The sequence below is a fragment of the Babjeviella inositovora genome (assembly GCF_001661335.1).
Source record: "Babjeviella inositovora NRRL Y-12698 unplaced genomic scaffold BABINscaffold_5, whole genome shotgun sequence".
Lineage (NCBI taxonomy): Eukaryota > Fungi > Ascomycota > Pichiomycetes > Serinales > Babjeviella > Babjeviella inositovora.
This window is the reverse complement of record NW_017566842.1, coordinates 646,695-659,405: the sequence shown is the minus strand read 5'-3', so window position 1 is coordinate 659,405 and position 12,711 is coordinate 646,695. Positions and strand designations below refer to the sequence as shown.

At 50.2% G+C, this 12,711-nt stretch overlaps 5 protein-coding genes across 5 annotated transcripts; 2 read left to right on the top strand and 3 right to left on the bottom strand.

Moving 5' to 3' along the window:
* Positions 1-364: 364 nt before the first annotated feature.
* On the bottom strand, positions 365-1,184 carry CKS1 (cyclin-dependent protein kinase regulatory subunit). Its single transcript, XM_019128740.1, has 2 exons — positions 861-1,184; positions 365-810 (listed from the first exon to the last, which is right to left on the bottom strand). Exons 1-2 carry the CDS (start codon positions 1,142-1,144, stop codon positions 786-788), a joined length of 309 nt encoding a protein of 102 aa, XP_018985689.1. The 5' UTR covers positions 1,145-1,184; the 3' UTR covers positions 365-785.
* Positions 1,185-3,359: 2,175 nt separating this feature from the next.
* On the top strand, positions 3,360-6,772 carry BABINDRAFT_161310 (uncharacterized protein). The gene has a single exon (XM_019128739.1). The coding sequence runs from the start codon at positions 3,829-3,831 to the stop codon at positions 6,727-6,729; it is 2,901 nt and encodes a 966-aa protein (XP_018985688.1). The 5' UTR covers positions 3,360-3,828; the 3' UTR covers positions 6,730-6,772.
* Positions 6,773-7,717: 945 nt separating this feature from the next.
* Positions 7,718-9,136, top strand: ERV46 (Erv46p). Its single transcript, XM_019128738.1, has one exon. The coding sequence runs from the start codon at positions 7,725-7,727 to the stop codon at positions 8,970-8,972; it is 1,248 nt and encodes a 415-aa protein (XP_018985687.1). The 5' UTR covers positions 7,718-7,724; the 3' UTR covers positions 8,973-9,136.
* A 5-nt stretch (positions 9,137-9,141) lies between these two features.
* BABINDRAFT_161308 (uncharacterized protein) lies at positions 9,142-10,862 on the bottom strand. The gene has a single exon (XM_019128737.1). It carries the CDS (start codon positions 10,824-10,826, stop codon positions 9,258-9,260), a length of 1,569 nt encoding a protein of 522 aa, XP_018985686.1. The 5' UTR covers positions 10,827-10,862; the 3' UTR covers positions 9,142-9,257.
* Positions 10,863-11,107: 245 nt separating this feature from the next.
* BABINDRAFT_161307 (uncharacterized protein) lies at positions 11,108-12,504 on the bottom strand. Its single transcript, XM_019128736.1, has one exon. It carries the CDS (start codon positions 12,328-12,330, stop codon positions 11,125-11,127), a length of 1,206 nt encoding a protein of 401 aa, XP_018985685.1. The 5' UTR covers positions 12,331-12,504; the 3' UTR covers positions 11,108-11,124.
* Between the last annotated feature and the right edge of the window lie 207 nt (positions 12,505-12,711).

Sequence of the window (12,711 nt, the reverse complement as noted above, 5' to 3'; positions counted from 1 at the left end):
CACCACCAGCCACAATAATGTGGCTGTGCATTGTACGTGCCAGGGAATGGGGATGACGGATGGAAAGGTGGAAGTGGTGTCATATGGGGTAGTGGATTTGAAGTGGGGATTACGGATTTCAAGTTAAAGGCTTACTCAATATTTACCCCTCGGAAGATGCGTAGCTTATACTTAGTTACGCAAACAAGAGAGCGCTTGGTGTTCAATACGGTCCCTGACGGTTAAAAAGAGGAACAGATATAATTAGGGGTTATGCATTGGAAAACGGTTGAATATAAAATAGGCGGAGCAAGAGCTTACGATCGTCATACTACTACCAATATTGTCACCTTAGCACTAACACGGGTGCAACAGGATTGGGTGGGTTTATGAGCCCAGAAATAACCAACGGAACCCCTGGGCCGGCGAACTGTTATGTACAAAGGATACCAAACATGCCACCAAAAAAAAAATGAACCGATATTGCATCATCGGCTTAACCCCGCAATGCCTTTCACTTACAAAAACATTACAACCAACACCTGATAAATATGTGACTTGAGTATAAACGACACCGGACTCGGGAAAAGTCTCCTCCAAAAGCCGGAAGAACGGTTGAAACCGAGCCAATACCCGACACAGCGGGTCAGATGTATATGCAAGAGCAAGAAACGTCACCAGAACGGGCGTTTCTTATATAGGAAGCGAAGATCACCGGATATGCTAGTGGCCCCGGTGACTTCTCAGGCTAAAGGGGTCTGTATCAGACATGGTTTGTATCAGACATGGTCTATATCTGCCACAGCTTATTGGCCGAAATTAATCGGACGTCTGGATGTGTTAGTACGGAAGTCAGTAAAAGCACCCGTGACCATACATACTTGAATAACAAAATGTGCGGCTCTGGCGCGTGTGTTTCGTAATGGGCCCAGCCCAATGACTGGGTAATCCCCAAGCCACGCCACTCCTCCTCGAGCAAGATTCGGAGGGTGCCCGTGTCGCTGTTGAAGTAGTCGGAAGGAATCACCTTCAACATAGATTTTGGTAACATTACGTGACGATACTCATACGAGTCGTCGGAATAACGCGGACTGTAGTGGATAGACTCTTGGAACTCCAACAATCTGGCTCGCTCGCTCTCGGTCAAGTATCTTGGGTTGGCCATGATGGTATAGGTGTGTAAGACTTTGCGGCACAATTAACTGAATAATGCGCAGCTTTAAAAGAAACGGCAAAGTCTGGAACAATAGGGTTTGTAGTGTGGAGTTGAAACGCAGTACCCTCTAGTGTATAATTTTCATTTTGGTTTACGTTTTCGACTTGAGCAGAAACGCGGGTGTGCGTAGACTAATAAAATGGCCGCGCACGCTTTAAGCGTTGCTGGACGGGGGTTTTACAATATCTCGGGAAAAGACTTCATAGATGATTGGGGTTTTGCAATCTTGGGATAAGACTTCATAGATGATCGGGGTTTTACAATCTCGGGATAAAACTTCATAGATGATTGGGGTTTTGCAATCTCGGGATAAGTCTTCATAGATGATTGGGGTTTTACGATCTCGGGATAAGTCTTCATAGATGATTGGGGTTTTACAATCTCGGGATAAGACTTGTCATAAATGCCTAGGTCAAGGCGCAAATCGTGACGTTTGTTATTTTGAATATACCGGGCTAAGCAAAGAGCTCCCGGTGTTAGTCTGACATAATCTCCTTTCTACCGTTGGTTAGTGTAGTGCGATATCGATTCACGTGTCACAAGGTGGGGCATCGTACACCCGCGTTTACAGCGATTTAACGCCCGTGATACTGGACTAACTCTACAACCCATAACATTGGCATTATGCCATAGTATTTTGGGTCAACACAAAGACCGGTTAGCAAAGACGGCTGTTATTCTTGTCCAGCCGTGAAAATCCAGATGCATTTCTATTGATGTACCTCATATTAGTGCCCTGACAGTATTAAGGCTTACGCGTATGCCAACATGAAATTCGCTTCCCCCCTGCAGAGGGAGCCAGGGCTAATATTAGTATCTACTATTCTTATAAGCGTGAGCCAAAACGGAATAGAAAAAAAGAAAGAAAGAAAAAAAAAATAAACATAAAAAAATATAATATTTTTGTTCACAAGATGGAGATGACCAAATTATCGGTTGTAAAGTCAGAAAGGACTGCCACTATTTTTCGATCTTAGAACTATGCGACGCGCCACGTCAGAAGTCAATAATCACACGAGGCTGGCCCCACAGCTGCTTACCAAGCCTATCGTCCCAAGGAGTAGCTGTAATACCACGCGCGTATTCTATGTGAGACAAATATTTTAGTCCACAGTTGCCAATTGAATTTAGAAACCGCCAGCATAGCGCCACGCAACTATGCATTTCCGCCAAATTAGGAAACCTCGTAGGCTGGCCACAGCTGTTTTCGGCCGTTCCTTTTTCGGTCCATGCAATTGCCAGCCTATACATATAGGATTATAAGCCCTTTGCATTATTCAAATTTCATGTGAGAGTGCCAACAGGCTACCGACCGCGCTACGTGCTGCTTGTTCCTGAGACACACCGAAGAATCTGACTCCCGCTGTAAGCATGTTCCCCTAAGAGGTGCCTTAGAGAGATGAACGAGAACCACAAGAAATCACTAGTGGAACGAGGAGCAATAATTTAAGGTTTTGTGATTGAATCTGATCAGGGGCATTCAGTCCTTTTAGGCCTGGTTTAGCAATACTATTTTCCCCCGTGAGGCTATTCGAGGTACTGCCCAGCGCGTCTCTTATCCGCGGCCTATTTTTAGAAGGCTACTGTTGCGCTAAACGGCGCGTCTGCCTAACCTCGACAGTTTCGGTAACGGTTCAAGTTCAGAAATGCCTAGTCACAACGCGTCGGGATGTTTGTGCATTACAGAGCCTAATCGTTGGGGGCTTGCACAGTACCAACAGCATTCTCCAGGTTAGATTATCCAGGAGGTCCTTAAACCGATGATCGTGTACGCGTTTCATTCGATCCCCAGGGGCAGAGGCTAAGGTACATACTGCCATTAAGAACCCCCTCTCATCTCTCCTTCTCAGCCCCCTCCCTAGAAACCAGTAGCCCTACAAAACCTCTGAGTTCTGGTCACCTTAAACTCAGCCTAGCTGCCGTATACCAACACGGATCTTTCTCTCTCTCTCTCTCTCTCCCTCCAGTTGCCAGACTGTGGGGGCTCGATCCATGCAAGGACCTATGCGGCTGCAGCCCTGCACAGAAACTTCGAATTTATTGTTCAGGAAGTCAGCGTCCTCAGCAGGCTGCGGCTTGCGTTGGGAAACTCAACTTACGGCCGTGGCCTGCACTGAGCCCGATCTGAAACAGACGCACGCTGCCACAACAATAGCCTTTACGTGTAATCGCGAGTGACGCGAAAAGGCGGAGAAACAACTTCCGGGACTGGAAGGTACAACTCGGTATTTGAATCCAATAGCCGGAAGCCAAAGCTCGTGTAAAGAGGGCTAAGTACAGACTACGTTAGTTGCTATCCAGATCTGGCCCAGGCATCGTCTACAAGACACAATCACCCTGGTATACCTAACAATTGAGGCGTTGCATAGACGTATCTTTGAAATAGGCTCTCCAGACCGGTCCGGATAAATCACACTATACGATCCCCAAAGCACTGTTTGTCTTTAGATCAGAGAAAGCTCAGAGACTTTAATCCAGTTCATCACAGCCAAGCGAGCTTCACTGTCGAACTCCATTTCCGATTCTTCATAGCATCCCTTTGGTCTCAAGCCCCTACCTAGCCAGATCTTATTGGCATATTTATCCCCTTCTCTGGTTTAAGCCTCCTTTACATCTTCTGCTAAGCTTGCTCCATGACCATGCCCCATGACTTCTACATCGGGGTCAAGCCATCTCCTGCCACCTGTGCTAATGCCGCTTCGGACCAACAACTCATCCAGCAATACAACACCGAAGGCTACAACATGGTGCTCTTGCCTATCACCAACTCCAAATACCGCGACACCTGCCAGACCATCTTCCAGGCCAGCTTTCCCGCGGCGGTCCCGTCCCCAAAGCTCTCCGAAGTAAACCTTCTCCCAGGAACGCACCTCGCAAACACGATCGGATTGGTGGCCAGCTGGATCGAACTCGAATCGGGGGAGCCTTCCATTGCAAGCTTTTCCAGAAAGGTGTTCGAACACGAGCTAGCGTATGCCAGCTATATCGGGCTTACCCACGTCATCATTGCGCCCCCAAAAGACACCCAGCAATTGGCAAACTATAGCAATACCGTGGCTAAGGCGTTGATGCGGTTTCCCCGGTTGAACTTGTCCATATCACTCCCCATGTGCGAAGAAGTAGCGCTGTCGGCGAGCTCTGCTCCAGACTTTCTCTCCACGTGGGAGATGTGGAACTCCCTTCGCGTTCACTGCGACTACCCTGCCAATCTCTCGATATCGCTAGCCCTTCCCAAGTCGGTGGTCCCGCCGTACGTGGTTTCGCGCTGGCTCGCCGAGCCCATCGTCTGCCTCCTCATCTCCCTGTCGTCCTTCCTCATCAACGCCAAGCAGTATCCCGTATTGGCCAAAAGCAACCAGAGGATCATCACCGCTTTACTCGGCGTACCCAGGCCCCCCCTTTTGTTGCTCCACGGCATCGAACGGTGCGAGACTGTGGCCGGTGAGAAGGGCTACTACAATTATCTCCGGTTCTTGCTCAAGAAGGTGAGCCCGTGCGAGGAAGACGCAGACGTTCTAAGACCGCCGTTGGAGCCCATTCGGGGCCAGTTGTCGGACGAGGTGTACTCTCTGTTTGAGGGGGATACGACAAAGTATGAGGTGTATGGTAGGGCTATAGAGTTGGCCGTGGACGAGCTCTGGGGAAAGCTCCCCAAAAAGGCGCCAAAATCTTATCTGGGAACTGGCCAAACCAGCAGCCCCAACCCTATTCACCCGACGTTCTCTCGCAGCAGAGACTCCGAAGCCACCGCATACTCCTCAGTGTCCGAATCCACCAACCTGTTTCATAGTCCCGTTAACTCTGGCTTCAGCTTTTCTCGGTCTGAGCTTGATCAGCCCGCTGGCTGGAGCAAGGATTTGGCCCTTGACCGCTCTACCTCCGGATCACCCCTCCCCTATTCCGAGTCCATCCGCATTGAGGGTGTTTCCGGTGTTTCCGGTATTTCCAAGAAGTATTCCGAGGAAACTATCGAAACAACCAACCTCTTTCCGGGAATACAGCCATTTGGCCTGCCTGTCCAAACCGTTTCCAGCAATGGCACCATTGCCCCGCCCCAAAGCGGTGGCCCCGGCCCTCTCAAAACGCCCAGTGCTCGCCCCACCTCCCCTGTGTTGTCAGAATCGAGCACTGGCGATTCTGACCCCTCTGACTGGTCTAATCCGAAACAGTTGAGTGCGGCACACGTGGTTGCGGAATCTCCGTTTTCCCAAGCCGAATTCAATTGGTTTCCCAGACCACCCACCCAATCCTATGGCTCTATCCCATCAACCCCGAAAGATCCCATCTCCTTGGCCCCGAAAGACTCCGTTCCCCTAACCCCGAAGGATTCCATCCCATCAACCCCGAAAGACTCCATCCCCCTAACTCCGAAAGACTCCGCCCCCTTAACTCTGGTAACCAGTCCTCTAGGGGATAACTACCAGTACCGGTCCGGGTGGAAGTTTCCGGCTGCAACTGTCACCAGCCCTGACGGTCTCACTGAAGGTGATAGCCCCCCCTCCGCACTAAGAGTTGCCATTCTCGGAGCTGGTCGCGGACCGCTTGTCCACCAGCTCTTCCAGGCGCTCGACCGACTCAACCTTTCTACGAGCTCTGTCCAGATCACTGCCGTTGAAAAGAACCCCCATGCGCTTATCCATCTCTACCAGAAGAACCGCGATCTGTGGGGGTCGCAGGTGACCATTACGGCCAAAGACATGCGCCAGCTTTCAGGAACGTTTGACTTGGTTATTAGCGAGCTTCTTGGGTCGTTCGGCTGCAATGAGCTATCCCCCGAGTGTCTCCATGGTGTAAATCGTATGCTTTCTCCGGGAGGCATTTGTATCCCGCGGTCGTACCAGAGCTACATTGCCCCTGCCTTTTCACCCCGCATGTACTCCCTCGTGGGGAGCTTAGGGGAAGAGGGGAAGAAAAGGTGGCACCAGGGCTATGTGGTCAACATCAAAAGCATGGATGTGTTGTCCCGAATCCACAAATGCTGGGAATTCACCCACGGAGAGAGCGCCAAGGCATTGCCTGGAAATGGCACCAATTATGGCCGCAACCATACATCTTCATTTAATGTCCACCACAAGGCAACAATCCATGGCCTTGTGGGCTACTTTACGGCGGTCCTCTATCCCGGGATCTATCTTTCCACCAACCCGCAGTTTGATCCACGGGATGTCAATAATAAGAGCCCTGGAGTTGGCCGCGTTGATTTGAACGTATCCACTCCCAAGACGTCCTCGCCTGTTTCCGTAATCACTCCTACGCTGGCAAAACTGTTTTCAAAGGGCATTACCCCCAACCTCCGTTCGTGGTACCCCATGTGGCTTCCGCTAGAGACGCCGCTCCACGTTCTGGACGACACCGAGGTGGAGGTGAATATCCGTAGACAATGCGAGGATGAAAGGGTTTGGTACGAATGGAGCTTGGAGAGCTACATCTATGTGGTCAGTGAGAGCGGTAACGATGAGGCGATGGCCCGGGTTAAAACCGGGGTTACCAAGTTGCACAACCCCGGTGGGATCCATAGCTCGTATGAGGTTTAGAAGGAAATGCTTTGAAACTTTCATCTGGTGTATATCTAATCTGAATTGTTTGGTTTAGTTTTTTTTTTTTTTTTTTTTTTTTTTTTTTGGCTAGGGTGTTTAGAGGTAGGTGTAGGTTACTTGTTGATTACCAAAAGGTGTTGAGTGTCTGTCGATAGTAGCTGTAGTAAGTGTGTAGCGGTCACGTGGTAGGGATCGATACTTTATATAATGAGGACGATCCCTCCTTTTATCCTATATAAGTAGATATCCAACCAGTATACTATTATAAGTAGATATCATACCCTCGAGGTAGAGATACCATGGTAGCATTGAATCCACGTAAAGGAATGGCACCTCACTCCAATATTCTTACCTAAAGTTTGCTTTGGACCTTGGATCTACTTTACCTTGAATTCCGTCTTGGTTCCATTTTCAATTGGGGTGGGTGGTCGTAAGCACAATACTCAGATACGACGGTATAACCTATAGAATCCAAACAATTATCCATCCCACATATTTCACAAACTTTCAAGACCTAAATCTCCCCAAAATTTAACCCCTATTCCCCAGATCGACTACTCCTACCGATCGCTTCATAAATTGCACCTTCTATACACTGTACCCCGCAAGACTTAACCTCTCCTCCTACCATAGTTTTAGTAAAACGTAGCCCGCCCCGCATTACCCACCTCTCACAGAGGACTAATAACACCTCATGATCAAGCACTCTGTGTGGCCTTCCGGGGTATCAACTTATTACATACAGTTTTCAACCACTTTGACACCGCCTCTGCCTTTGAATTATATCAACCTGACTACACACTCTCCACGTCATCTTTTGCTTGTGCTACGCACTCGCCTTTGTTCGCTTTCGCACGCATTCACCACATCCTCAAAGTAACACTTGTCACGTGCTACTATACACAGGACGCCAAAAACGTTGCGCTGTACGTTTCAAAACGCGGGCTGCATCCCACCTCACCATCTCTCCCCTCTCTCCATCAATCAACGCAATGGCTAGACCCGGTCCCAAATTGTTGTCACTCGACTTGTTCGCCAAGACCGTTGAGGATGCGCGTGTCAGAACCACCAGTGGTGGGCTTATCACGCTCTCGTGCTTGTGTCTTGTCGTCGTGCTCTTGTTCAGCGAGTACCGCCTGTACCAGCAGGTGGTGAACCGCCCTGAGCTTGTGGTGGACCGCGACCACCAGAAGAAGCTCCCAATTAATATGGACATCACGTTTCCTCACTTACCGTGCGGCGTGCTCACGTTAGACATCCTCGAGGAGGGCGGCAACGTCCAGTTGGACTTGTTACAGCAAGGTTTCCAAAAGCTCCATCTCTCGCCAGAGGGGGTGGTAGTTTACGAAGAAGATGTGGTGGTGAACCAGAGCTTGGAAGAGATGCTGAGGGGTGTGGATGCCGCCGGTAACTGTGGCTCTTGCTATGGCGCCTTGGACCAGCTGAAAAACGACGAGAAAGAGCCGGCCGACAAAATCTGCTGCAACTCGTGTCTTGCAGTGCGTAAGGCCTACACCTCCAAGCCGTGGGCGTTTTACGACGGTGAGAACATTGCGCAGTGTGAATCTGAGGGATATGTATCCAGAATCAAGGACAACTTGACGGGAGGCTGTCGTATTGTTGGCTCGACCAATTTGGGGCGTCTCAGAGGTAACTTCCATTTTGCTCCCGGTGCGTCCTTCTCTAGCGCCAAAATCCATAGCCACGATTTGTCGTTGTATCAGAAGTACGAAGATATGTTCAACTTCGATCACATTATCAACCACTTATCCTTCGGGCCGAAGCTCTCCGAGAAGGTGGTCATCCACGCGTCCCAGTTGCAGTCGTTGACCTCCACTCATCCGTTGGACGGGTTTGAGATTGACCACGATAAGAAGTTCCACACCTACTCCTACCACCTCAAGATCGTGCCAACCAGATACGAGTTCCTTGCGAGCAGCCGCTTGGCCGCTATTGAAACCAACCAGTTCACGGTTGCGCAGCACGACCGCCCGATTTCCGGTGGCCGTGACGAAGACCACCCAAACACGGTGCACCTGCAAGGTGGCTTGCCGGGGGTGTTCTTTAACTTCGAGGTGGGCCCGTTAAAGGTTATCAACAAGGAGGCGTACGGCAAGACCTGGTCTGGCTTTGTTCTCGGCGTGGTCAGTGGGATTGGAGGCGTTGTATGTTTGGGGGTTGTGCTCGACAAGGGTGTATGGGCCGTCGGGAAGGTGTTGAAGGATAAGAAGGATACTTAGGTATAAGAGTTTAAAACGTGACATCTAGAATGTTTGTGGATGCGGTGCGAGTAGGTAGGGAGTAGGTTTGTTTTTGAGAGAAAGGTGTAGGTCCTGGGGATCCTGTTTTGTTCAGGCCCATACCTTGCACTCTTCGTTGTTCCGTCAGTTACCCCTAAGAAAACTACGTCTATTATTCATTTATTCGTTAGACACTTACAACATAAGTCTCGGTGACACAAGTCATCGAAAGAACAAACGATGGCGGGCCTAGGTTAGCAATACGGTACCATCTTTCGATTCAGTCTATTCTGATAGATTGTCGTCACTGCTGTCGTCACCAATCCCAATCATGCCTAAAATAGGATCCGCTCTGGTAGTGTTGGGGCCTGCCTTCTTGGACGTTTGTGGTTCTGCCTCAGAAAGGTGGTCACAGGGCGGCTCAGCCTTCGCCACGGGACTAGTTTTGTCATAGCACTTTGTAGCTGGATCAAACCCGGACTTTAGTGCCTGTTTCGCCGGGCTGGGAGCCAACTCGTGTTTGCGCGAGATGTACACGGGATTTTCCATGCTTTGGAACCGTTTCAAGCCACTTCTGGAGCCCTGTTCGGCCTTCACCCTCTTCACCGGACTCACCTCCAAGTCCAGGTCCGAGCTCTCACTATCATCTATACCACCCATAAGAGCCCCGAGAATGGAGTCAGACTGAACAATCGTCTTTAAATCCGCCTTTTCCGGGCTCAGTGGCACAGACTCTGCTTCTTCGAAAACGGTTGGCACCCGATCAGCAATGTACTTCCCGTAATCGGCGGTTGATTCCATGACGGCGTAGGCCTGGTCCTCACTGCACTTGTAATCCTCTATGACCAAGCGGCAGAGCAACTCGTTGGCCAACACGTAACTGGCGAAGGAGTCGATTGACCAAAACCGTAACGTGGAGTTCTTGCTATACGCCGCTAGGAGCTCTGCGCTGTAGCGCTTCTGGATCGCAAGAAAGGCGATAGTCTGTCTCTTGGGACCAATGTACCCACAGGAAAAGAGCTTCGAGATTTGCAAAGATGAAAACTCCTTCAGGGTAATCTCTTCGTTGGAAGACCGGTCCTGGATGTCGCGTGCTAGCGAGTAGAAATAAGAGGTCTGGGAGCCCGCGAGAATCTGAGGTACAAGCGAAAGGTGGGGGGCCAATCTTTTAAGTAAGGCCTTTTCCGAAAGCGGTATCGGTATTTTCTTCAGCGTATACTTCTTTTCCGTTTTTGCCACTTCCTGGTCAAAGACATCTTCTAAAGACGCTGCTGCTGTCCTGGCCACCGGCGCCACCGGCTCGGAGTCAGAGTCCGAAGACTCGCTATCGGCACAAAATTTACCATTACTCCCGGCCTGAGTCGTGTGATTGGTTTTGGTTATCGCGTTGTGGACGTTGGTGCCGATTGACGCTGGGGTGGGTCTGAGTCTGTCGTAGAGATCTTCGTCAGAGGAAAACGCATGGAGGTCCTTATCGAGGTGCGAAAACTCCTGGTTTTTCTCCACTCTCATGGCCGCCTCTAGAGACAAAGCGTATGTGCTGTTTAAGGTTGAGGGGTTGTTCTCGTTCTGTAAGTAACCATCATCGTTGTCGTCGACTGGCCTAGGGTTTGGAGTATTGATGTGGACATGCGGATTCGCCTTTTGGCCGCTAGTGGGTATAAGGGAACCGGAACCGCTCCTCACATTACGTCCATATGTCTTTTTTTTTATTTTGTCTTCATCCCGAACGGTAGTGTTGGTATATGAAGGCGGCCTAATGGGCGCAGATGATAGCGACCTCCGATCGCTAGACGGCGAGCTTCGCAGCTTGGAGAGACTGTTCATAGGTTTTTTCTCGAACGATACGGCCATTTTTCATATAGTATGTGTAGTGGATCTGTGAACGGGTTATGGGATAAATATGGTGTAATTGTGATTGCTTGGAAAGTAAATTTCCGCGACTTTTTGCGCAGCTGGCTTCGCGTATTGCAGACGCGTGAAAAGGTAAATACACGTATGTGATAGTTTTGTGAACGATATGCTAAATCTCGTGGGCCCCAATCGATACGGATCTAAAATGTAAAACTGTGCATTAAATTATGTTGTAATAAACGTCTATATTCGGTGTGCTACAAATCTTTACCGCTCTCGTATCACAGGTCTTGCCTTACTAGTGTTCCCTTTTCTCCTTCCCCAAAACACCCTTCATAACCACTGCCAGCTTCCCGTCGTCACCCACGTACGCAAACTCTGTCCGCGCGGGACACCAGGCGACCTTCGCATAACACGTGCGCAGCCAGCTCTTCCACCCCGAGCTCTCCGGGACCACGTACTTTTGGACCAAGCCACCGTTCGTCTCGTATACCCGCACAGGCTCTTTCTCGAAGCAGGCCGCCACAAACGTGCCCTCCATGGACGTATCCAAGTCGGTGATTGGCTCATCGCAATCCGTGACGATATGAGTCGGAATCAACGTGTCTGTCGGGAAGAGAGTGAGCACCCCTGCCTGCGAGCCAGACGCAAGGTAGGTGCCTCTGGGATCGAACGCGAGCGCCGTCACGGCAGATCTCTGTGAGGGGAGGTACGCTGTGACGGAGACAGTCACCAGGGGCGTGGTTACAATGTGCTTGTCGGCTATTTCAGAAGCGTTGCTGGTTCCTTGAGTTTCACTTACAGGCTTAGTCTCCGCTTCCATCACCACGTCTTTAGGCTCCGCTTCGCCGCCTTCTTGCTTCACCACGGCTTCCGAAGACTCGTCGTCGCCTTCGTCGCCTTCGGCGGCCTCCACCTCGTATATAGCAATACTTCCATCCCCCAACCCAACAAACAAATAGTCATCGGTATTACACCACGCCACAGAATACACATTATCCCGTCTGATCTGGAAGTGTGCAGCCACATGGTACCCTTGGGTAGTGTCCAACAAGTAAACGTTGTTCTCCTTGTCGACACACGCCAACCAGCGCCCAAGGCCGCTGTATGCGACGAATAAGAGGCGAGTCTTGCTGGATCCGAGCCGGAGTGTCTTGAGCAACGCCTTGTCCTTCTTCAGCGTGGCGCAGTCCCAGATCTTGACGTCTGCGTCGAGCCCGATGGTAGCAAACGTGAACTCGTGTGCCGGGTGCCAGCTGATCATCTCAGCGGGTTTGTCGTGCGTCGCTTCAATCGTTGCGCCGGCGGTTGGTACACGGTCTGCCGCAGTCTGCCACACGCGGAGCGACCGATCTGTGCGTGTCACAAGGAGTCGCGAGCCCGTTGCGTTGTATGAGAGCGTCACAATCCCCGAAGGTTTTGCAAGTCGTCCGCGGTCGTGCAGCGGAAGCTCCGCGTCCTTCACCGGCGTTGCTTTCAAGCTGCTGAAAAAGGCAGTGGACATGGGGTGAAATTAAAGCTAAGCGGAATGTGCGTAATGCAAAAAAAAAAGCAGAGGGGAAATGCAAGCGCTATGAGTTGAAAGGCTGAGAAAACGGTGCGTGTAACGATGGCAATCTACTGAAAATCAATTGACAGGTAGTTCCGTGGGTATGTTTGCAATTTAATGACTGATGTGTAATGCTGGGGATAACGTTTTGCTCAAGTAGACACTGACGCTGCATCTGTCTTGAAAGTTTTGGAGTCGGTGGACGCACGTCAAAATCGAGGGCTGATGGGCTGAGACGCCAAAATACTTGTTTTCATACCTATATGTTTTGAAGTAGAGAGCTTTTTTGAGATCTCTCAAAAAGTTTCACTTTTTTTTTTTTTTACCTCCGAGGGC

What these genes read in the sequence shown, in the direction of transcription:
- BABINDRAFT_161310 (XM_019128739.1), top strand. Translation starts at nt 3,829, where the DNA reads ATGACCATGCCCCATGACTTCTACATCGGGGTCAAGCCATCTCCTGCC.
- BABINDRAFT_161307 (XM_019128736.1), bottom strand. Translation starts at nt 12,330, where the DNA reads ATGTCCACTGCCTTTTTCAGCAGCTTGAAAGCAACGCCGGTGAAGGAC.
- BABINDRAFT_161308 (XM_019128737.1), bottom strand. Translation starts at nt 10,826, where the DNA reads ATGGCCGTATCGTTCGAGAAAAAACCTATGAACAGTCTCTCCAAGCTG.
- CKS1 (XM_019128740.1), bottom strand. Translation starts at nt 1,144, where the DNA reads ATGGCCAACCCAAGATACTTGACCGAGAGCGAGCGAGCCAGATTGTTG. An exon ending in CCGCACATTTTGTTATTCAA is followed by an intron (nt 811 to 860) that starts GTATGTATGGTC and finishes TAACACATCCAG; the next exon opens with ACGTCCGATTAATTTCGGCC.
- ERV46 (XM_019128738.1), top strand. Translation starts at nt 7,725, where the DNA reads ATGGCTAGACCCGGTCCCAAATTGTTGTCACTCGACTTGTTCGCCAAG.